Here is a 25,519-nt window from a genome sequence, read left to right on the forward strand (position 1 = left end):
TATTTGTAGTCGCGCAGCAACGAGACGAAGCGTCCGCGTTGACAAGAATGGGCAAGTTTTACGCTCACGTTTAAAAATATGTTTTTTGGGATTATTTATAGACATTTTTGGAGATATGTTGCAGTATTTTTTATAATTAACGTAAAAATAGATCACTTTTGTTCTGCTGTTGTTGTGATGCTGGCCAGAGAGAGAGAGAGAGAGAGAGAGAGAGAGAGAGAGAGAGAGAGAGAGAGAGAGAGAGAGAGAGAACGGAAGCTCGGAACGCTCGATCGTCACGTGATTCACGTAGACCTCGAGTAAGTTCCAGGAAGTTCATAGCGGGCAATTGGAAAACATTGAGTGAGAGAGAAACAACTGCGATCTTTTTGGTAATTAGTAGACTATTAAGGAATGTATTTACATTATTTATAAAATAAAGTATACATTAATGTATAGTCTATATAGCTAGTTGTATCAGTGTTGTTTTTTAAAAAGATTAAATCCGTTAATATTTGAGAATTAATGTAGTCTGCAATCCTCACCTTGTTAACATATTTTAGACTGACGTTACCTTGGTAAAAGTCCATGCTTGCTAAATAAACGACATCGTGTTCTTTAAATATAATTATATGTGTGTGTGACTTGTATATTAGTCAAATTGCAATCACATCTTAAAGTTCAATGTTGTTTTACTAATCTTATGGTAACTGTTAAGTTGTGATTTTATTTTTCCCTTTGTTTTTGGAGTGTTAAAATATCTTGGTGCATATAAAAGATCTGTAAAGTTGCAAAGACTAAAGACTCAAACCCAAGGAGATATTCTTTATAAATAGGTAAGAGTCATACATGCCCCCTTAAACACGCCCCCACATATCTACATCACAGTGTGGGAAGATCAGCAAACATTCACTCAAAGGAAGAAGGTGTAACTTTCTCTCTGTAGTATTGTTGCCGCCATGTCGTGGAGACGCTGTGTGCTTCGTTGCGAAAGAAAAAGTACTTTATTTGGCCTCCCAAAAGATGACACAGCAAGAAATCTGTGGCTGAGTTTTATTTACAACACTGTTCCAGAGCAGTACAACACAAATATTCGAGTTTGTGCTGCGCACTTCACTGAGGATTGTTTTCTGAACCTGGGAGAGTACAAGGCCAACTGTGCACAAAGACTTTTACTCAAAAGTGGGGCAGTTCCAACTTTACAAGGACAGTCTGGAGCTTCTGACTTACAGCCTGTAAGTATGTTTTCATATTTAAAGAATTTGCTATTGACTATTCATACAGAAGTTTAAATTGAGCAATGCAGAGCAGGCTTTTTGTTTGTTGTTTCTATGATCACAAATGCAGACTTGGTATGAAGTTTACAAAGTGTAGTCTGTCATGCAACCACGTGACGCATAAAAACACAATACAAATCATTATAATCAGTAATTATGACTATACTGGTTATCCCCACTGGATGCAACAAATTACTCGTTTGTAATGGATGTTAATGTGCGCCGGAGACCAGTGTTGCCAAGTCTTTGATGTGTTGTCAGATTGGGCGGTTTTGAATTTGATTGTGCGGGTAAAAATTGGCTTGGGTGGGTGGACAAAACTGGGCTGGTTTGGGGTCAGTGTGCATATACTGCATCCAAACCGTCATCACAACGTTTTTAAACACAGGCACACTGCATTGCAGAGGCGTTGATGCCAGGGTTGCCAGGTTTTAACAACAAAACCCGCCCGATTGCTACTCAAAACTAGCCCAATGGCTTTTCATAGGCAACCCCACAGTAAATATCGCATTCCAGGGGGTAAAATACACATGTTTTGCTGAGGTTCCCCTTGTAAAACTCAGTGTTAAATATCATGTTATCGTATTCATATTCAGCTGTGATTCCACCTCTCACCACTTCTCAAAGTTAGTTGTTTTTGGGTATTTCTTTTAGAGGACATCTCAGCAAGCCCTTGGTACAGAACAGTTATCCATTTCATCCAGAAGTCGCGACGTTTCATGTCAAACGGACAGTATAGAAACACTTCCTGCTGCGTCTCCAAAAACACGATCTGTTGGCACACAACTGTCTTTGGGTACACTAAACGACACGCACGCGTGGAGCAAAGGTATTTCACACGCAGTAACTACAAATGCATGAATTATAGTTGTTTATTAGGGCAAACTTGAATGTGCAGAAATCCAAATCCAGTTGCATGTTAAACCGTAGATGTTACGTTTTCAGACGACATTATCATAATACTTTGAGTAAAAATACAATCTTTTTCCTTTTAATTGCAGGAACCTGGGCTACGGTTTCCTCTTTTGATGTAGGTGCTGAAACTACTCCCAGTTTCCCCTTAAGAGCCCTGTCTTCAACTCCCATCACATTCCCCCAACACAAAAGGCCTCGTCTTGAGCTGGATGAAGAGGAGGAAGACACAGACATTTCTGAAAGCATAGCTGAACCTCACCACTCTGCGGTTACAGAGGAGTCTGGATTATGGTAGGTTTTAGACCTCTTTATAGTTTGTTCAGTTTTAAAGAGATTTGTAAAACTGACTTGAAAGAGCCCAATTTCTTGTTTGTCTTTCTAGGGAACAGAGCGCATACAATGTGTCAAAATACATCGTTTTTGAAAGCTGCCTCCGAGAGCTATTTGAAACGTGTCCACTTTGCAAAACAAAGTGTGATGTTCAATGTAGACGAATGGGCAGCTATGTGTCATTCACCCAGCGTTGTCCAAAGTGCAGTTATCACAGGAAGTGGGAGAGTCAGCCAGTCATTGGAAGTACACCTGTTGGAAACCTACTGGTGTCTGCAGCCACCTACTTCTGTGGTGCATCCTTCATTCAGTTTGAAAAGGTCATTATAAGATCATATCATTACCCTTATGATCATATTGCCAGGTCAATCACTGCTCTATTTTTATATGGTTTTTAATGCGTTTCATTATTTTCTTTAGATTTGCAAGGCCATGCATCTTCAGATCATCCAATATGAGACATTTAGGAGGCATGCTAGGAACTACCTAGAGCCTGCTGTAATACACAAGTGGAAGATCGATCAGAAAAACCTTTTCAGGAAGCTGCAAGAAGCGGGAAAGATTGTAGTTGCTGGAGAAATGAGAGCTGATACACCGGGTAAGTTTTTATTTGGAAGTACTTATATCTTGATCTTCTGATTATAATTTTTGAGTTACATTGGACTGACAAAATCAGCAGACATAGCAAGAGTGGTACAGACACAATATGAGAGAAAACTCAGATTTTTTTAAATTATTATTAGGGCGCTCGGCAAAATACGGCATCTACTCTATGATGCACCCGGACAGCAACACTATTCTTGACATGCAGCTTGTTCAGGTAAACTTATTTTATATCATAAACTTATTATATTGTTACATTGGGAAATATTCAGTTGTAGGTTTATGCCTTTTTAATTGAATTTATACCCAGAGCAATGAGGTAGGGGGTAGCTGCCACATGGAGAAGGAGGGCTTGAAGCGTTGTCTAGATCATCTGGAGGCTAACAGTTTGGCAGTGGAATACATCATAACGCATCGTCAGCCACAGATCCAGGAGTTTCTCAGAGAGCGCAACATCATACAGTTCTACGATGTGTGTCACTTCGAAAAAGGTGACTTAAGCTTTGTGTGTTTTGTGACATACAGTGCTGTCGTCAGGGATCAGGAAGGAGGACCCAATTGCAGTGAGATAAAAAGGTTTTATTGACAAGACAGACTGATACAAGAGGTAGTGAAGTGCACAAGAGGAACACAATAAACATGAACAGCTAGGGAAGGCCACTGGGAAGGCTTCAGGAAACAACTGGCAGAATATTTTGGCAACAGAGTGGGCAGCAAGACCAGGCTGATAGAGAGGACCACATAATGCACCATAGAGCAGAGCTCAGGAACGTGTTGACAAACAGACTCTGAGACGGACCAAATGCCAGGCAGGAAGAACCAGGACAGGACACACAGGGACAGGTCAGGAACTCAAACACAAGACTAGACAGGACACAGCTCCACAAAAACACAAATTAAAACTCAAGACAAGGGAAAAATTTAAACCAAATATATGGTTAAGTAACAAAATAAGAAATTACCAGTTTAAACCAACTTATAATAATCAAACAAAACCAAGAATCAAGACTAGAAAAACTAAATAAATGTTACAAATAAAAGCAAGAACAAACAAATTACTAAAACAAGGAGCAAGACAAGAACATAGAACTACAAGGGCACAAGACCAACCAGACAGGGAGATATGAACATATATTCAGCCAGAGACAAAGGGACTGAGAATGACCACGGACCAGCAAACACAAAAGTGTAAGATGCACTATAAATAGGGAGGAACAGGTGAGCACAATTAGACCAACTAGGATAACAAGAGGGTGTAGTTAAGAGGAAACAAGGAGGAGGGGCTAAAGGAGCACATGGCTGAGAAAATAACCAACAAAGCCATGTGTTGACACAATACACAAAAAACAAATACATAAAACAAATTGACAGTGCAAAAGCCTGACAGCTGTGTAATGACAAACTATTGGTTATTACTGGTTTATGAAGTTAATGTGTCATTAACTATGCATGCACCACGTTAATACTTTTTTGTTCTCCTTTTTTTTTTTACAGGTTTGTCTATAAAGTTGAACAAACTGTCACAAAAAAAGGGGTACCAAATACTGAAGAAGTGGTTGCGCAGCATCAAGAATCACGTGTACTGGAGTGCTAAGTCGTCTACTTCTGGTCCCGAGAAGGTGGCCAAATGGACATCCCTGCTCAACCACATCCAAAATAAACACATCCATGAGAACCCTGAATTCCCGAAATGTGCACATCCAGAGAAAGTGTCCAAAGATCCCAAAAAATGGTTCCAACCAGGTATGCATCAGATTCTTCGATTATTTTATAATGTGACAAAATACAGACATGGCTTAATACTAGTAATTTATAATTTGACAATATTCTGTTTCTTTTTGTCATTCAAGGGTCAATGCCTCTCTACAAAGTGGAAAAGATCCTGAACAATAAGCGAGTCCTAAAGGACGTGGAAAAGCTCAGTCACCATTACAGGACATCTTCACTAGAGGCCTTTCACAGGGTGATCCTGCGTGTGGCCCAAAAGAATGTCATCGTTTCCTTCATTGGAATGTTGTGCAGGTATTATATATATAGATTATGAAATGCAATATAGTATTTTTTTTTTAAATATGTATGTGCAAGATTTGCTGAAGTGTGTAATGTTTTAATTTATATGTCACTCTTGTACTGCAGGTTGTACCTGGCAGCAATGCAATACAATGAGCAGGCCACGACAGCTTCAGGACAACCTATGAACAAGGTTGCTTTTTCAAAGTCAAAGAAGAGTGCATGCACTGCAAAGCCACTTGAAACAGCCCCTTCAAATGGTATGTTATAACATGTTTTATTTTCATACACTTACAAATTACACATAGTGATGCATTTGATATGTTACTAAGACAGTAACATGCATAATAAAATGTCCTTTTGTACCATGTATTTACAGACTGTGTAGCTGACTTGATGAAGCTGGTCTTTAAAGAGGTGTTTGCAGATCCCGCACCATTTGTAAAGGAGTTAAAACAAATCCCCATTCCTCCATTCCTGTCCTCCCAGTTTGAAAGACCTTCAAAGGAGGAAGTTGTTGGCTGCCACATCTCACGCTTCAGTCAAGGGGCGGTCGAAAACCTACAAGCTGTCCATCCGGATCAGGGAACTCCTGCCGAATCGGAAGCACAACACCGGGACGGGAGAACAACTCTGACATTCTGTCCTAAATAGCACCCGCTTACAGTACCGCCTTAAAAGACGGATGTGGACACTAGTATATTTTTGAGAATGTGTACATACTTACTATTATATGCCTTATCCTTTTTTTACAACAAATAAATCTTTTGGAAAAAATCCTTCAAGGTTTTATTTTTGTTGCTTATGTGTCATGAAAACAACATTTTATTTGGTTTGATTTACAAATGATAGAAATAAGATTACATAAAGACTGTTCCTCTGTTCTTCCTCAGGTGTCCAAAATCAGCAGTAAATGTTATTAATGTAATCTGGAGGGTTTAAAGGCCCGTTCACACCGGTTCACACCAAGGACAATAACTATAACGATAAAGATATAGTTCAAAAAATCATTCTCAATATTAAAGAATAGCAGAGTCCACACCACAACTATAACAGTAAAGACACAGAGAAACGATACAGCCAATCAGAATCCATCCTGCTGTAATGAGCTCGAGAATTTAAAGCGGCAGACGCATGTGCACTTATAATAAAGAGACGATATCATTCGCTGGTGTGGATGCTAATATTGTTACCTTTATAGTTTTCGTTCTCGTTGTGAACGGGACTTAAGGATTTAAACAGTTAGGTTCGAAGCCTGGTGCTGTGTCATTCATTGCAGATGGCCTGAAACCTGTAGAAGACGACACTGATTATGATGTTACATGATGTGATCATGTTGATTTCAAAGCGAGGACAATTTCTTCATAAGAGACTGGGTAACAAAATATGATGGTATCATACTTTGGAACTGACACTTTTTCACGAAGAGCAAGGAAAGACTTGCCAAATCCAGTGAGGAGAGTGATATCTCATTACAGGGAGTCTTCAGGTGATTCTTGTTCTGAAAGCAAGATAAAAGCACATGAGAAATGGTTAAGTGATGCACCATCAAATTTCAGTCCTGTGGCATCTGCTCCTTCTACAGTTTGGAGATTTTTCCATCTACAGATTTGCCCCTGACCTTCTTTTCTCTGTAAATTAAGGGTGCGCTGTATTGCTGAAAAACACCCATCTATTCCCATTTATCAGTCAGATGTCTGCATGCACAAAGGCACAGATCCCTAAACAAGGTCATATCTGCAGATAACACTTTGTTTGTAGGACCATTTTTTTTTAATTCAGTTGTCACACTTCAAGTCGATTTAAGCCAACTGCAAAAAAAAAACCTAAATGATGTAAAACCAAAAACCCTAAAGAAGTATTATCGCAATTGCAGCTATATGACGTAAAACAAACCTTCCTTTATAAAAGGGACAGTTCCGGGCCTTGATTCTGTGTGTTGCTCTGCAACTATTTTGTTGGAGCCACAACTGTTTTTGTTTGGTTGAAGAATACTGTTTTTATTTATATGGTTACACTTTATTTGCTGTTTTATTCTGTGAAACCGTACTATGTATATGGAGTAACCGTTTTATAAAAGCAAAAATCCCTGTGAAGCAGTGGTTTACAGCGAATTTATTTATAACAGCTAAGAGGGGTTGTTAGGTATGAAGTGAAGGCTAATTGCTTTATTAGAGGTTGTGTGTTATATTTTGGGTTATGACAGTGAACTCACCCTCACTCCTCGTGATCTCGTCACAGTCCAGATGTCTCGGATGTGAAGGACTGACTGGACTGTCCTGATCTTGAGGCTGGACGTCCTGCATGTGCTCCTCTGCAGTGAGGGGTCTTCAGGAGGACTGGAAGGAGACTCCTGAGGATCAGTGTCCTCTACAGAAGTCAACACCAGAGAAGTCTGATCTAAACACCGCTACATCAACCAAAAGCTTGCTTTAATCTACTAATATCAGTAAAACATTCAATACTCGTATTCATTCTTCATTCAGGAGATACTTTCGGTTACTTCAATCTTGAAATATAACATGTAACACATGAATAGTGGAAAAACTCACTTAACTGCATTTGTATAATGTGATGGTGGTGTGTGAGCAATGAACAGACTCTCAGATGTTCATGTTGATTTAGCATCAGTCCAGCTCCTGGATGGAGACACATCAGTGTCCTGCTCTCTCTGAGCTTTGGTGGATTTGTGAGGAGAGAAACAACAGAAGAAACCTGCTCTTTTTATGCCTCTTCTTCTCGTCTTTTCTCCTCTTCACCGACAGCTACAGGCGTCTCCTCAGGAGAAGATGGCTCCGTGTGGTCGGTGGGTTTAAGTGTTGTCTCTCCGTCCCATAAGAAACACGATAAAAGCCTATAAACAACTAAACTCACGGTAAACTGTTGATAACACACTCCTTACTCCCCGCGAAGTGAACAGATGAGTCCCGCGCTTTAAATATTCCTCTATAGCCAACCATAAGCGCTAAACACAGAGCTGAGACTGTTTTAAAAACTTAAACAATAAGCCCCATGAAGCCGTGGTTTAGTGAATTTATAACCAAAAAATGTCTTCACTTGCTTAGTTCCACTGTTTCCTACATTCACCTTCCCTGCACTTTTCTCCTCTCCGTCCAGAGTTTCTTCTCAGGTCTGTGTGGACAGTCACAGTCTGTCTGTACACCAGTATGATTTCATTTTAGCCATACCAAAACATGAATATGATAAGAAAGGTTTGCTAATGCTTATTAATGTTTAGCACGCTAACGTTTCACTATAACACAGACTCAACAGGATGGCATGTGTGAAGGTGAGAATGAACATGAGAATGTATAAATCAGAAGAAAGAAATTCCCCCAATATCACCTTATAGGTATTATAATTTGCCACCTTATTAAAAAGTGGAAACAACATAAGTGTAAATAACATTTGTGAATTAAATACAATGTTTTATTACATTTATAAAATGTATTCAACCTCAGGCAATTCAAGATGTAGGCCTAGATGTTTGTTTGTTTTTTACTAACATTTTTTTTATTTTATTTTTTTGGTTCACAAGATGTTAACTGATGGACTGGAGTCCTGTGGATTACTGTGATGTTTTTATCAGCTGTTTGGACTCTCATTCTGACGGCACCCATTCACTGCAGAGGATCCACTGGTGAACAAGTGATGTGATGCAAAACTTTTCTGAACATTTCCTTTACTATTCCTAATAATGTCTAAGGATTATTGTTTATTTGAATGGTTAGAAATGCCACAACATTGATATATTTTCACATATGTGAATGAACATGAACTAATAATCTGCTAAAATGTTTGTATTTTATTGTCTCTCACATGTTGGGTTTTACATACACTACCAGTCAAACGTTTTTGTACAGCAGGATTTTTTTTTTCCAAATTTTTTTTTTTTTTTGTCAAATCTACTCACCAAGCCTGCATTTATTTTGTTCAAAGTACAGTAAAACAGTACAATTTTTAAATATGTTTACTATTTTCTGTATTGAATACATAGGTGAGCAGAGATAATTCTTTAAAACCTTCTGACTGGTAGTGTGGATAAAAATACTGTTATCATTTGCGCATATTTTCATCTTTTATAATGACAATTACATGCATTAAATGCTACCTTGATAACTTACTTGATAATAACCAATACAATCCCGAAGAAACAGAAATGAATGAGAAATGAATATAAAAAACATGAAGAGGAAGGAAATCGGGCATCTATCACATGTCTGTGGCTGGGTCAAATAAACATGGCTCCATTTTATTATTGTTCTTGTACTTCACATTTTATGTGCAAGTCACAAATCTGTGCACGTAAATACAAAAATACATAAAACATACAAGAGTGAGATAAATAAATACAAAGACACCTTCCGCTCCATTCATGATAACTGTCTTACTGTGTTCTTTAAAGGCTATAATGTAACATAGCAAAATTACTTAGTAAAGAGCAATTACGGTATTCACATAGTCAATCTCTAAATTTTTTTTATCCAAAACTCGTTAGTATTTTTTTCCTCAGTTTAAAGCATTATGAACCGACCTGTTACATAACAGTCTGTTTGAAAAAATGTAAATGTGTTTTGCTGCAAACCAAATTACAGGTGCTGGTCATATAATTAAAATATCATCAAGAAGTTGATTTCTTTCACTCATTCCATTCAAAAAGTGAAACTTGTATATTATATACATTCATTACACACAGACTGATCTATTTGAAATGTTTATTTCTTTTAATTTTGATGTTTATTACTGACAACTAAGGAAAATCCCAAATTCAGTATCTCAGAAAATTAGAATATTGTGAAAAGGTTCAATATTGAAGAGACCTGGTGCCACACTCTAATCAGCTAATTAACTCAAAACACCTGCAAAGCCTTTATATGGTCTCTCAGTCTAGTTCTGTATGCTACACAATCATGGGGAAGACTGCTGACTTGACAGTTGCCCAAAAGACGACCAATGACACCTTGCACAAGGAGGGCAAGACACAAAAGGTCATTGCAAAAGAGGCTGCTGTTCACAGAGCTCTGTGTCCAAGCACAGTGTGAAGGACAGTCAGTGATGGTTTGGGGTGCCATGTCATCTGCTGGTGTTGGTCCACTGTGAGTGCTGTACATGCTCATACTTTTCATTTTCATATTTTTTAGTTGGCCAAGTTTTCTAAAAATCCTTTCTTTGTATTGGTCTTAAGTAATATTCTAATTCGGTGAGTTAATTGAATTTCCTTAGTTGTCAGTTACAATCATCAAAATTAAAAGAAATAAACATTTGACATAGATCAGTATGTGTTTAATGAATGAATATAATATACAAGTTTCACTTTTTGAAAGGAATTAGTGAAATAAATCAACTTTTTGATGATATTCTAATTATATGACCAGCACCTGTATAATACAAATGCAATGTATTACCCATAAGCCCCAGTCTAATGTGCATTTTTTCCTTTATGATGTCACAAAAACATAAGTGACACCGGGCAGATTAAGCAAAATTAGTCTGTATATGGTTCCTATTACTGCTCAGATGCATTGTTTATGTGTATGTAAATATAGGGAAGAATTATGAAGTCCATATGCCAGCAGGGCCTTTCACTGAACAATCTGGGGCATTTCACTCCATGCTTTGGCTTTCTTCTTAGCGAGAGCCAGCCAGGGAGGCTCATCTTGGGCCAAAGGTGCAGTGGACGGGATAGTGATTCTCTTGCTTTCCTTCTCTACCGGTGATGTGTTGGACAGTTCAAGGGAGCAGAACACTGTTCATTCAAAACAATGGATAACAGCTTTTATATTAATCTTCATTCATAGTTTATTATGCATCATATCAGAAATAATACATTTATGCAGAAACATAGGTCTGCTACTATATATATATGCAATTACATAGGTCACACATATACTGCTGGCCAAAAGACTGGCATAATTATTATATATTATATTATATATATATATATATATATATATATATATATATATATATATATATATATATATATATATATATATATATATATTGCGCTTTGCAAGGCTGCATTTATTTGATAAACAGAATAATAATATAAAATTTGTGTCACATGATACTTCAGAAACCATTTTCATATACCGGTAATTTGCTGCTCAGGAAACATTTCTGATTATTGTCAATCTTGAAAAAAATTGTGCTGCTTCAACGTTAATACACTACCATTAAAAGGTTTTGGGTAAGTGCAAAAAAAAAGATATATACTTTTTATTTTAATTTATTTAGAAAGGATGCATGAAATTGGACTAAAGTGACAGTAAAGACATTTATAATGTTACAAAAGATTTATATTACAGATAAACAGTGTTCTATTTACTTTATATTCAGCAAATAATCCTGAAATAATGTTCAAACATTTCTAAATATATATATCTTTATATCTATATATCTATATCTATATCCAAATCTATATATCTATATCTATCTATCTATCTATCTATCTATCTATCTATCTATCTATCTATCTATCTCTATCTATCTATCTATCTATCTATCTATCTATCTATCTATCTATCTATCTATCTATATATATATATATATATATATATATATATATATATAGAAACAGCAGAAACTGTTTTCAACAACGATAATATGATCTATTATTCATAATTAAGCATTGATAATAATTGAGCAGCACATTAGTATATACAAATGATTTCTGAAGGATACTGTCACACTGAGGACTGTGGAGCAATGATTCTAAAAATTCAGGAAAAAATTACATTTTAAAAATATTTTCAAATAGAAAACAGTTCTTTGAAATTGTCAAAAATATTTCACATCAGTACCATTTAAATTATATTTTTGATGCAGCCTCGGTGAGCATAAGAGACTTAAAAAAATAAAAGTCTGTCAGTGTAAAGGTCAGAAAAAGTCCCGTATGAAGGTAGTGTTTATATTGACGTACATTGGGGATTTAAACAGTTACATACATATCCGCTAGAGGGCAGACATTTATCGCTATAAATATCTTTCTCGAGCTGATCTTAAAACATAACCTTGTGCTGTTAAGAAATGAATACAGTATTTTGTTGCTTTGCAGGTCATTGCACTTTTTAGACCAAACAGAATAAAGTAAGTAATGCTATGTAAGGCCATGACAGTGCATTATATTAATGTTAAGATTATTACCTTGTAAAGGTGAACACGGCCGTGCCGGTTGCTCTTTGGCGACTGGATTTGATAAACTCTCCGTTGAATCCCCCTGAAAACAAGTGGACATATTTAAAAAATGAGGAAAATAATCAATATCTGAGAGATTAACACTAAATATCATTAAGGAATCAAGCTTTTGTAGCATTGGCTAAAACTGATTGCTACACAAAATGAGTCAGTATCCTAACTGTTTAGTGTTCGATTCATTTCACTTCATTAAATCTTTCCTGCATTTTCCCAAGCTGAAGCATGCAGAGATGACTAAGTAGGATATATGCGTGAATATGACTGTCCTGGTGCTTGAAGACAGTTTTCAAGCAACTCATTGAGAACTGGGCAAGATTTGACATGACGTATTTGTTGAGGAACAGCACAAACCTGCGCGGGAAGTTTCTCTGGAGAGTTTTCAGGTGAGCTCTCGATGAAGTTCCTCTGTTTCTGTCTGGCCACAGAGATCCAGCTCGGAGAATCAGTGCCACCAACAGAGATTCTCCCCACTGCGTCTGAAAAAGGACATTCAATATGCATCAATAAGCTTTTTTTTATTATTACATTAACATAAATTGGAAGTCAAAATTACGCTAAACAATAACATAAAATAACACTCACTTTTTATGATCCAACTAAAACCTGAACTTTACAGTATTCTTTCCAAAAATTCGGTCATGTTATGTAAGTTAAATGCATTGCAAATACCATTTTAAGTTATCTTACTAACATGAAATTGTGATTAAAAAATACCAAAATAACTTTTTTCCAGAATATTTTACATTGCAAAATATCTAATTATTCAATAAGAATTAATAAAAAAAATTATTTAAACAATATTTTTTACAATTATTTAAATAATTAGTATTTAGTCCAGTTTCACATTAAAAATATTACGATCATCCCTTCAAAATAAATTCGCTTTAAAAAATATTTGTATCTTTTTTTTATGTTACATATTATTTTTATTAAATTGAATTTGCAATAAAATAATTGAATTAATAAAACTAGTATAGTGAAAAGTAAAAAGACTTTTAAATGACTTTACATTTAAGTTTAAATTAATAATGAAATTTATTTATAAGAAAAAGTCTTTAAGGTATTCATCTTGTTTTGAGGATTTGGAATGTCTTTACTGTAAAACAGGACAAACTAGTGATTTTTCCCTCCCATGTAAACACACTCAGCTGTTTGAGATCGGAGGTACCTGGGATCTTCCTGACGGACATCACGGTGTCAGCCAGCAGATCAGGCTTCTTTGGTAGGATGGGCTTCCTGTCGCTTTGCTCGTGCTCCTGGGTCTCCTGCGCCGCTGAAGACTCTGTTTGAGTGGGGGTCCAAGGCGATTCTCCATCTAAACCATAGCGGCGCAGGACCGGAGTCTTTCTCAAGCGCACTCCAAACGGGTTCTCTGGGGGCGTCTCTCTCTGCACAGGAAGTGTTGGGGAACTCTGAGCTCGGGCTGGTTTAATGAGTTCAGTTGTTTGGGGAGATCCATTAGAAGCATTCGTTTCTGGTAGCACCAGTGAGATGGCCTGGGTCTGCTCTTGGGCGCCTCCAGAAGCCAATGACCTTTGCCAAGCAGGGGCGATGGTGAACCGAGGACGGACCTCAAGGATTCTCATGGGCTCTTTTGTAGGTGTCTCCAGAGCTTGCTGCTCAGAAACACCCTGAATTTTTCCTGAAGACACTTCCTGAGGCTCCCCAGACACATCCTCTTCCTGCTCTACAGGAGACACCGATGCACTGGAGAGCTGAGAATGGAGAAGTGGACTCTCCAGCACAGGGGACACTGTAGAAAGTTCAGGCTCACCGGTGGTTTCTGCTGAAGTCCAGACGTCATCTCTGACTGTGGGAGTGGATTCAGGAACGTTCTCAGCATCGACCGCAGTTGATTCTCTTTCATCGGCTGAAGTCTCATCTTTCTCAGGCTCTAGAGAACCTGTCCGACCTCCAGCCTCTTGATGTTCAACATCATTTGCACAGTTCTTCTGAATCTCAGGTTCCACCACCGTCGACTCATCATCTTCATCCGCACCCTCTTTGTTTTCTCTCTCCAATTCAGCTTCACCCTCAACAACATCTTCATCTGGTTCTTTCTCGTGTACTGCGAAGGCTTTTGGCGATTCTAATAACACTTGGCTCTCTTTGGCACTCTCAGCCTCATCTGCTTGTTTCTCCACATCATCTTCAGGCACTTCCTCAGCAGACTCTGGCACCTCCAGCAGCTCCTCCTCCTCCGTGGTCTCCTCCGCGATCTCCTCTGAATCCACAGATGATTCAGAAAGCGAGTCAGGCAGAGGAGCCGCTTCCTTTGTGCTCACCGTAGGCTCTGAGGGATTGAGAAGATCCTCCTCAAGCTGAGCAGCTACGCTCTCACCACTTATGTCTTGCACCTACAAAAAGGAACCACAAATAGTTGACACGATGCCATTTCTAATGCATGAAAAATACATTCAAAATGCAATTTATACATTAATGACCGACATTAATACAATTTCTGGATTAATATTCATTCAATTTTCATATTATTTGTGGCATGACGTAATATTACAAATATGACATTCTTATTAAGTAGTTTGGCATAATCCTTTATTATTAAGAATATTATATAACAATATTAGAACATTATATATAGTATATAATACTAAAGAGTTAATAATATTAAATAAAAATCTATAATAAATAAAAATTTAACATCAAATATAAATACATTTATTGCTTATTTTATTTTGCTAAGAAATAGTTTTTTATATAAAAGCAAATTAAAATATTTTCCAGCCAAATTAAAGTGATGTGCCATGCGGAAACATAAAAGTAAATAAATAAATAAATAAATAAATAAATAAATAAAATTATATATATATGTATATATGTATATTTTTTTTTTTACAAGTCCAAGTCTTTTTGGGTTGTAAAATTACTTTAAAAAATCTATTATTATTTTTATATTTTTTAATTATTTGACAATTATTTTTGTATTTGATTATATTTGATTATTTTACTTCCATTATATTTAAACATTTGATGAAAATAATATAATTTCTTCCCCAAGACTAACATGAATGCAAACAGTACATTTCAAGGAAATTTGCACATTTTTCAGTTTGTCTCCAGACACCTTATTTATCCATTATGCCAACTAATCTCATTGTTTGATTCTTCTTGAAAGTGTCACTGAATGTGCTGTACCTCACTCTGAAGAAGCATGTTCTCATGCTCCAGTGCTAGTCCTGACACTAGAGGGCTCTTCAGGGAGCTCAACACTTCCTCCAGCAATGACCCCCGCTCCTCAGGAACGACCTCACATCCTGTGTCCAACAGGAAGTCTTCGGCCTGCAGCTCAAGAGTTACTGGACTCTCCCAAGAGGATTCTGGGATCTCATACTTGGGGATGTGATCCTCGCCAGGAACGTGTTCCTCTTCTTCAGAGATGTCTCCAGCTGAGATGGAGGATGTTGGAGAGGTTTTTTGACACTGGCTGGAGTCGCTCACGTCCTCTTCCTCCTGTTCAGAAGCAAATGACTCGCGGTCTGAATCATTCACCTGTTCTCCGGGCAAATCTAGACCAAATTAAACAACAGAAAAATCCTTATTGAACATCAATTATTGAATTAACATTCAAAAGTTTGGGATTTTTTTAAATTATGTAATGAAATATTACAATATAAAATATATTTTCTATGTATATATTAAAATATTTTCAAATGTGATTTCTTCCTGTAGATATCACTCTAATGTGCTGACTTGCTGCTCAAGAAACGTGTATTATTACTATCAATGTTGAAAACAGTTAAGCATAATATTTTTAGAAATATATTTTTATTATATTTTTAGAAATATAGAAATATATATTTTTTTGGAAACTGTGACACATATTTCAGGAGTCTTTGATGAACAGAAAGTTCAGAAGCATTGCATTTTTTTAAAGTAAATTATTATTATTATTATTAAATAAATGATTTAATATCACTGGAAGCTGGATCAGCTAAAATATATACATTTTATTACTGTAAAACAATTAAAACCGATTAATCGCATCCAAAATAATTTGTGTGCATAATTTTGTGTATTTGTGTGTGTACTGTGTATATTTATTATGTATATATAAATAGACATGCATGCATAAATATATTTCAGAAAAATAGGTTACATATTTATATATATTAAATTTAATGAATATATACATGTAAATACATATGTTCTGTATGTGTGTGCCATAATCATTTGACAGCACTAATTAATTTATACCAACAAAATGACTTTTATAGATATATAACTAGCTTTAAGGTAACAATCGCTGGTTACCATACACTTTTTCTAGTGCATATATAGAAAAACCTTTATGTTCTTCTTCAATAGTTGTGACCATCATCCGTAGTTTATCCTCTGTGTCTCTGAGCAGCACTCTTTCCCTCAGGTCTCTTCTCTTGACCAACATTTGTCTCTAAACACGAAGAAGCACACAGCTCATTTCAACGCCACTTACACAAAAACATGAATGTTTTTCCATATCGACTTATACGAGAATCAAACATCTCTAACAGCTTGCTGGCCTGATATGATGAGGCACTACAGATAATTAAAGTGTATGAATGGATGATGTAAAGAATCTTACGCTGACAGGCTTTCTCTTGGCACAAGCGCTGGCTTTGACAGCGATGCGGTGACGGGCAGCTGAGCTGTCTAAGCAGGAGACAGAACTGGCGGGCAAACTGAAGTCTGCGGGGACAGAGCCCTGAGGTGTGCCGGGTCTCGAAGAAGCTTCACAAGACATCTTTATATGATGGAGGGGGACAAGGAAGACAGATGTTACTGTAATTTGTTTACAACTTTAATTCCAAATAACATTACTCAAAATTCTTTCAAAGCACTTCCACACCAAAACCTCCATATTTGGGTTACAGTTTCAAATAGACTGTCGTATTCAAAGCATTTCCCTCCATCCCTTAACCACCAGAAAACCAATAGTGTGCGAGTGGCAATAGTGGGAATAAATTCTTCTTCGAGGTCACTCGTGCATACCCAGCCACCTTCACCACCACTGACTCAACATGACTAATTATGATGATTGTCCTCAGCTATTTCCTTTCAGAATGAAATGTCAACAAAAGCCACTCCAGCAGAAACAATTGAAGGTTATGTTGGCAATGTTGTGACTGCTGGTCCTTACCGCTGTATAAGCACTGTTTTTTTTTCTCAAATCTGCATCTCTAATACCACGTCTTTATTTTTAAAGGCTGCTTGCTTTTAAAACTTTTATTATTTCAATAGTTCTCCAACTGAAGGAACAATTTCGTGGCAACATAAATAAAGCAGTCTGGAATTATAGCCTACTACTGTAACTTAAATATTATTCACAAAGCTCAGTAAGTATGGAAGTTTGTTTCCACCATGTTCCGCTCGTTAAAATAATAAAAAAGTCAGTTGCGACTTTTAATCACATAATACAGTCATTTTTTTTCTTGCATTTCTGAGTTTGTATCTCGCAACTCTGTTTTACTTGAAATTATGAAACAAAAAAGTGAACTGTGAGATAAGAAGTCACAATTACTTATTTATTATTTATTCTGTAGAGGAAACTAAATACTTAATTGCAAGATGTAATCTTAGAATTTTGAGAAAAAAATAGATACATTCTAAGTGTATTCATACATATATATATATTCAGACTTTTTTCTCGCAGTGTTTATGTTTCACAATCCGGACTTTTTTCTCTCACAATTCAGAATTGCAAGATATAAAAGTCAGAACTGTGATAAACAAGAAAAGCTGCAATTACCTACTCTTTTATTCTGTAGCAGAAACAGGCTTCAATCAATAGGTGAGCCTTAACCTCAGATTAACACTTTTGAAAGTGAAAAAACACACATTAACATGCGTTTAATGATGCAGTATGTCAGGAACTCGTGTGAATGAGTTCTAAGCGAGACAGCCATGTGTTTGTGCTGTGCTCAGGTCCGGCTTGGCAGCCGTTTTGACCCAGATTGCTGGAATATCCCATTTCCAGCAGACAGCAAGGCTGCGAGGGTGAACCGCTGGAATGCTTTTCAGACCACACGCCTACTTCACTCGTAACCCCTGAAGTCAAAGACAGCCAGCATTCAATAATACTGTCAAATTTCACTAGTCATGAACTAATATGGGTTTTAATGGCTGATGCTTATATGACATCTAGACATCAGGGTGCCAATAAATACATCAACTGTAAAAATTAATGGAATGAATGGAATGCTCAGTATAATTTTTTTTTTATTTGAAATGTATACTTTTATGGGAAAGGATGCATTCAATTGATCAAGAGTGATTAAAGACATTTATAGTGTTAAAATAAATGCTTTTTGTTTTTATTAACTTATGGTTTTCACAAAAATATTAAGCAGCACATCCGTTTTCAATATTGATATTAATGAATATTTCTTGAGCAGTAAATCAGCATATTAGAATGATTTCTGAAGGATCATGTGACACTGAAGACTGGAATCAGTTACATTTTAAAATACAGTTATTTAAAAAAAAGGTTCTCACAATATCACTAATTTTACTGTATTTTTGATTAAATAAATGCAGACATGGTGAGCATAAGAGACTGCTTTTTACCATTACAAATCTGAACGAAAACTTTTCAACATTAGTATATAAGAAAAATGAATCCCCATTTAAAATATCCAACAGTAATTTCTCACCGAAACCCAATTTCTCAAAACACCCTCTGGTCCAGCTCAAAGCATTGCATAACACAAACACATGATAGCTATTTTAAGCCCTGGCAACAGGACAAATACAAAAGTGCATGTTTTTCAGTGGTTCGAGATTGTTTTGGAGCAGTTTTGGATAGGCAATGGTGTAGTGCGTGAGATGCATGTGCACTGAGTCGTAGAAATGCTCTTTCAATGAACACTAGTTTCACTTTTATTTGAAATTCAAATGTAACTTTCTACTGGATACAAGCAGTGTCCTGCTGTCTAATGTCTGTGTTTCAAACTGCCTTTGACTGTGAAAGTACTTGTTCTGAACTTGATCCAAACTAGCAGATAAAACAACAATAGATAAGAATACTCTTAGGGCCCTATTTTAAAGATCTAAATGCAAAGTGTAAATGCGCACGGCACAAGTGCACTCAGGGCGTGTCCAAATCCACTTTTTCTATTTTAACAACGGAAAAATAGTCCGTGCACATTTTTGGAATGGGTTGTCCCTATTCTCTTAATGAGTAATGAGCGTAACATTCAATAATACAACCAGAGTGTCATCTCCCATTCCCTTTAAGAGGAGATGCACTCGCACCATGGTGGATCGCTATTTACATGGCGGAATTTGTTGGCGCAAAAGCCGAATGCTTCTCATTCAAAGAACCCGATCTGCTTGTGCACGAAGTTAAAGATCACGAGCAGATCATCTACGGGACAAGCAGGAATCCCCCAAAGCTATGCGCGATGAGTCAGTTAATATATATATGTGTGTGTATTGGCACGATTGTTCAATTAATTAGCCAATTTAATTAATCATTATAAGTAGTAATAGGCTGAATTGCAAATAGGTAGCCTAATTCTAATGCACGCAATGACTATCCATAATTTTATATTTATGTAGCCTACACAAAAATATTATTTTACACAGTTATCCTTTTGTTTTTAATATTTGGCATGTTTGTATGAAGCGCATCCCTGTTTGTAATCAGCAAAGTCAACGTGCACTGTGGACCCACCCAGAGGCACATTTTCTACCAACGTGATCTTTACATAACAAAAAATATATTGCGCCATTGACTTTAGACCAGGTTTGAGTTGGTCTATGGTGTAGTCTGTTTTCAGCTCCTTAAAATAGCAATGCGCCAGCAATGCGCCTGAACACACCTCTTTTTTAGACCAGCACGCCCATGGGCGCACAAATGGGCGCAAATGCATTTGGTAATTAAACGATGTGGCGCTGGACGTGAAAATGCATTGGACTTTATGGGAACATGTTACTAGTCTGAATCCATGCCCAGAGGTCGATTCAAATCATCTGCAGTGATTCAAACCAGAGATTCAAGTCAAAATATATGAATATTAATTGATACCAACAACTAAATAATTCTACACCATTTCTCAGAAAATCCAGCTACAGGTTATTCAAAAATATTTAAAGTACAGTCAAGCCACTGATTTGAAAATTAGTTATCTACAAGACAAGCTACAAAAAAGTGTATTTTTCTAATGCTGGATGTCTCCCTCATTTGACCCATCCATTTCGGACAGTCTACAAACCAGCGATGAGTTGATTCAGGTGTGTTTGATTAGGAAAAGTCTGAAAATGTGTACCATCGGTGTGCCTCAAGGGACAGTGTTGGGAAACAGCTGCATTAGTTTGTTTAGTTGGATCACGAAAGGCCAACAAACAATTTGCCTACATGTAGATGCAGCTGTAATCAATTTGCATTTAAAAGCATGACATCACCATTCAAAGCATGCGATTGTGCTCACTCTTAAAGGGATAGTTCACACAAAAATGATTCACTAACCCTCATGTCATTCCAAACCAATAACTTTCATTTATCATTTAGAAACAAATTAAGATATTTTTAATGAAACCTGAGAGATTTCTCATCATTTCTATACATAATTATCATTTTTGGGTGAACTGTCCTTTTAATCACAAGCCTTCCACAGACCATTCAGGCATTTCTGATATGTGGCGTGTGATTTATGTGTGATTGTGTCACCTGATCATCTTCACTCTCTGAAGCCTCAATGCTCAAGGAACTCTGGGTCAAATCCACCGACTGCAATGATAAAGAGACATATTAAAATAATTTCATCATTGAATGTTTGACATAAAACATACTTTCCTTAATCAATGACTCCCAAATCAACAAAATCATTTACCTTACCGATTACAAGAAAATTTGATATATATCACAGTCATATTCTCACCTCAAATACATTTTCACTTTGTTTGATAGACTGGACTAGAATCTCAAAACTCACTCTCACTATATGAGATTTCCTAAATTAAAGAGCAGCTTTGGTCTCGCTGTGCTCAAGTTCAGGGAAGGTGAGGACAGGGACTGTGTACATCTCTGAAGAGATTTGAGGGGAGGCAGGTACAGCGAGGGGAAAGGCACGGCGACTAATCCTGTTAGAGAACTCAGCAGGGAGCTTCCTGTCTTTTCAATCATGCCCCGTGATGTCTGAGGCTCTTACACGCTTTTCACAGAGCCAAAAATACCCAGGCATGCATAGCACGTTCATCACACTGTGTCTGATTACTTGACTTTGTATATGTTTCTATTTGGTAATGAAAGCACAACATGATTATGAGATAACTGTATGTGCTATAGAAATCAGTGAGTCTATATTGATGCAAGTAAAAAGTGAGGAGAGGCGTACTGAGTGAAGAGGTGTGGCCAGCACAGTGCTGCAGGGAAGACCATCATCTTCAGAAAGAGCCCCTGTGTCCTCTCCTTTCCTCCCGCTCTGGAGTGATGGCGGAGAGCCCAGACGAATCGCCTGCTTCAACTGCAGCTACAGACAGGACAGAAACGTGAACTATTAATAACTGTTTAATCACACACTTCTACTACCTACTATGTTGTACAGTAATGTGTTGACATGAGACACTGCCATTTACAAGTTTAAGCCATGAATGATACGTTTTAAAGATAAAATAACACTTTTATTTTGCTAGGATGCATTAAATTGTTACAAGATTTAACTTTTTAAGTTTTTTAAGTTACAAAATATTTCTATTTTGAAAAAAAAATGTTCTTTTGAATTTTCAATTCATCAAATAATCATGTAAAACACAAAAAAAGTTTAATGGTTTACATAAAACTATTTATATTTACAAATAAAAAAAAACAAATTATGACAATCAGAAATAAGAAGAAATGTCTGTATTCAGAAATCTTCAGCAGCAAATCAGTATATTAGAATGATTTCTGAAGGATCATGTGACACTGAAGCCTGGAGCAATGATGCAGAAAATTCAGCTTCACATAACAGGTATAAATTATTTACATTTTAAAATATATTGTTATTTTAAATTGTAATATTGCGCAATATTGATATTTTTACTGTATTTTTGATCAAATAAATGCAGCCTTGGTGAGCATAAGACACTTTTTTCAAACACACACACACACACACACACAGATAAAGAAATGTTATGCTAGTGTTAGATGACAGAATTTTTTGTTAAATATCCTTTATAAAAAAGGAAAATATCCAGTCCATGCTTTTTTAGACGATTCATTCTGCTTTGTGTCAGCTAATTTAGCTGATCTGCTTCTTTCAAACAGTGTCTGAAAGAGGCTGATTCCACTCTTAATGGACTGGTAGCTTTCATTGCTGAGCTGTTTTCATGTCTGGCTCAGTGTCAAAGTGTCTATCTGCTATGTCTACGTGTAATACGCTAACCGCATCAAGAGAGTTACGCTAAGTAGCCTTTAATCAAAGCCAAGACACAAGTGAGACGAACATATTTGTATCTCCATATTCATAATGTAATTCATAAAGTAATTTTAAGTCTTGTGCAGTAAACTTTTAAATGTCAGCTTTATAAATGTATGTTGATTATGTATCTAGTTGGTAAGACACATGAGCAGCAACCTTTTTATTTTGTGCATGTCATTTATGTCCCCATGCCAAAATTGGGGGGTGGTAGAGAAGGGGTTAAATAATGATACTCACATAAATACATTTAAGGGTTATAAACTTACTGAACATCACATATACATTTGTTTAAGGTCATTGTTTTAGTTCACCTTTGTTTTGGTTTTTTTCTGTCTATCCGTGACACTGACAATGATCCCTGCTGTCTAGACTGTGCTGATGGCAAAACATCAGGAGTGAAAATCTCAGGCTTTGTGTTCTGAGGCTTAGACCTGCAAATTTTATACCAAAGTCCAGTGCCTTCACTAATGCTCATTAAAGAAAGACGACAGGAAAGAAAACAGATACTTATCCACTCCATCTGAGCACACGGATGCCACTCTACATAAAAATGGCACAAAACAGAGACGTTTTTTTCTCTTGTTTTTTTTTTTTTTACAGTGTTGGTTTTGGGAATATGGGGCACTTTGAATAACTTTGAATAAAAAGTTTTAAAAAAGTTAGAACAGGACAATCTGAAAATATATTTAATTTTATTAAGTAACACAGATCTTAACATGTCTGACAATTGAATCATGACAATAATAAAAAATGGGCATAAAACACAATTAATATATTAATAAATCATAACAGACTGGAATACCTGCAGAGACTTCACTTTCCCATGAATGCCGTCTTGGGATTCCCCCAGACCCTCACGAGTCTCTGATGAGGGCGAATCAGACACGAAGACACTATCATGTGACATGGTCTTGCTTCCCATGTTGATCTTGGATCTTTCATTGAAACAGAGAAATAATATAGAAGCATTAATATGCATAATATATAAGAAAATGGGAAAACATACTGTACTATAATACACACAAAGAATATCTTCAGAATATAATTATTATATTATATATAATTAAGAATTTATATAAAATATAATGTAGCATAAATGCAGTATAGTAATACAAATGGGAGTGATTTGAACTGTATTCCCTCACCCGCAGTCATTGTCGCTGTTGGCATGGCTGATGGTTGGCTCTGAGGTGTTGACGTCATCACTTGATTGACTGGCCTTTAAACCACTTTCACTCGATGGTGCGGGACTTTCCTTCCTCTTTTTCTTTACAAAAAAATTCTTGAACGTCTGGAATTTGGACTTCTTTTTCCCTGGATTAAAAACACAACATGAATATATTTAAATGAGAACCACTTTTGAAGGCATCTCATAGGACAATTTTGAAAGGCTTGTATAAAACAAACATCGAGCATGTGCTTACAGTTAGTGTTCACTTATCTAAACAAAATAAGTTCAACTGGCAGACAATCATGTTTGCAGGCCCTCGAGTCTTAGAAATTATATATACAGCATGTTTAAACAATCACGTCGTAGATTATGACGCAAATACCATTGCACTGGGGTCAAGATGGTAAAGTGAGGAGTCCCACTGACCGTGGTGAAGTATATCTGACAGCCAGTTACAGTGGATTATATAATACTATAATCAATGTGTTTATATAATAACTATTAAACAAAATGTCTTTGTAGACACATTAATATTCCCTCCTGTGTGCTTATGTAACACTAATTTATCTTTAGCTGCCAATAAAATACTAATTGTATTAGTGAAATGGCTGTAGCATTGATCCACTGATACTTTCGTTTTAAAAACCAATTTGTCAATAGGCCCAATGAGGTTTAATATTGAATAATTTCACACAACAATATTGTTGAACACACAATTTAGCCCCAATACCGCATTCAGGGCCCTATAATACACCCGGCACAATGCGACGCAAGGCACAGCGCAACTGTGTTTGCTAGTTCATCTCGGAGACGTGATGGCACGAGCCGTCATGGCACGAGCGCAACTGGCTCTTCAAGGGAATGGAAGATGAGACTCTGATTGGTTTACTGCACGTTACGCCCAAAAACACCCATTACTCATTAAGAGAATAGGGACAACTGCTTTAGACCATGCACCCGGGTGCGCCAACCATTTTTCCGTAGTTAAAATAGCAAAAGTGGATTTGGACACGCCCTGAGAGCACCCGCGCCGCGTGCTTTACACTTTGCATTTAGATCATTAAAATAGTGTTAAAGATGTCATATGATTCAATGTAAATTTTTCCTTTCTCTTTGGAGTGTCACAAGCTCTTGGTACATGAAGAAGATCTATAAAGTTGCAAAGACTAAAGTCTCAAATCCAAAGAGATATTCTTTATAAAAGTTAAGAATCTTTTACCCGCCCCCCCCCCCCCCCCCCAAAAAAAAACTGCTCATTCAGACACGCCCCCACGTTTACATCACTATGTGGAAATATTAGCGTAATGCCGCCCAAATGTTAATGCAAAGAAAAAAGGCATGATTTCAGTAACCACAGTTAGTGTTAAGCAGCCAGGTCAGGGAGATGCTGTGTGTATCTATTCTAGACGAAAGCAAAAGCACTTTATTTGGCCTTCTTAAAGTAGATGTATTTAGGTATCTTTAAGATTACATACAAGAGAACAGCAACGCATTTTATAAATGACAGTTTCGTGAACTGATGAGGTAATTATGACTTTGCTACGACAATCTGGCACTTCTGAATCAGTTGCTGGAAGTATGTTTTGTTATTAGTTTATGTATTTGCTATTGAATGTTCCAATGCAGAGTTTTGTGTGTCG

At 36.6% G+C, this 25,519-nt stretch overlaps 2 protein-coding genes and 1 long non-coding RNA gene across 11 annotated transcripts in view; 1 reads left to right on the forward strand and 2 right to left on the reverse strand.

Annotated features, from left to right (window-relative positions):
* Positions 1-243: 243 nt before the first annotated feature.
* On the forward strand, positions 244-5,893 carry LOC113113600 (uncharacterized). The gene is made up of 13 exons (XM_026279893.1): positions 244-371; positions 730-815; positions 926-1,214; positions 1,911-2,085; positions 2,258-2,462; positions 2,554-2,821; positions 2,922-3,099; positions 3,245-3,321; positions 3,415-3,595; positions 4,599-4,847; positions 4,955-5,126; positions 5,241-5,374; positions 5,494-5,893. Exons 3-13 carry the CDS (start codon positions 939-941, stop codon positions 5,766-5,768), a joined length of 2,190 nt encoding a protein of 729 aa, XP_026135678.1. The 5' UTR covers positions 244-371; positions 730-815; positions 926-938; the 3' UTR covers positions 5,769-5,893.
* Positions 5,894-6,027: 134 nt separating this feature from the next.
* Positions 6,028-9,846, reverse strand: LOC113113602 (uncharacterized). The gene is made up of 3 exons (XR_003293611.1): positions 7,667-9,846; positions 7,330-7,524; positions 6,028-6,615 (listed from the first exon to the last, which is right to left on the reverse strand). It is a non-coding gene; the product is annotated as an uncharacterized LOC113113602 (long non-coding RNA).
* A 728-nt stretch (positions 9,847-10,574) lies between these two features.
* The window catches only part of LOC113113603 (uncharacterized protein KIAA1211-like), a 41,726-nt gene continuing 26,781 nt past the window's right edge, over positions 10,575-25,519 (reverse strand). For all 9 annotated transcript variants that reach the window (XM_026279902.1, XM_026279898.1, XM_026279897.1 and 6 more), the window contains 11 exons: positions 23,854-24,022; positions 23,511-23,643; positions 21,644-21,778; positions 20,977-21,036; positions 16,891-17,049; positions 16,614-16,719; positions 15,465-15,835; positions 13,480-14,668; positions 12,663-12,787; positions 12,261-12,333; positions 10,575-10,860 (listed from right to left, as the gene is read on the reverse strand). In XM_026279902.1, coding sequence (XP_026135687.1) covers positions 10,697-10,860; positions 12,261-12,333; positions 12,663-12,787; positions 13,480-14,668; positions 15,465-15,835; positions 16,614-16,719; positions 16,891-17,049; positions 20,977-21,036; positions 21,644-21,778; positions 23,511-23,643; positions 23,854-24,022 — 2,684 coding nt within the window. In that variant the 3' untranslated portion in view covers positions 10,575-10,696. The remainder of the gene's footprint in view (positions 10,861-12,260; positions 12,334-12,662; positions 12,788-13,479; positions 14,669-15,464; positions 15,836-16,613; positions 16,720-16,890; positions 17,050-20,976; positions 21,037-21,643; positions 21,779-23,510; positions 23,644-23,853; positions 24,023-25,519) is intronic.

This window comes from Carassius auratus, chromosome 14, assembly GCF_003368295.1.
Source record: "Carassius auratus strain Wakin chromosome 14, ASM336829v1, whole genome shotgun sequence".
Taxonomy (NCBI): Eukaryota; Metazoa; Chordata; class Actinopteri; order Cypriniformes; family Cyprinidae; genus Carassius; species Carassius auratus.

Bases quoted from the DNA above. Each gene is read 5' to 3' on its own strand.
- LOC113113600 (XM_026279893.1), top strand. From the start codon at position 939: ATGTCGTGGAGACGCTGTGTGCTTCGTTGCGAAAGAAAAAGTACTTTA. The intron at 1,215-1,910 runs GTAAGTATGTTT...TATTTCTTTTAG, and splicing joins GAGCTTCTGACTTACAGCCT to AGGACATCTCAGCAAGCCCT. The intron at 4,848-4,954 runs GTATGCATCAGA...TTGTCATTCAAG, and splicing joins CAAAAAATGGTTCCAACCAG to GGTCAATGCCTCTCTACAAA.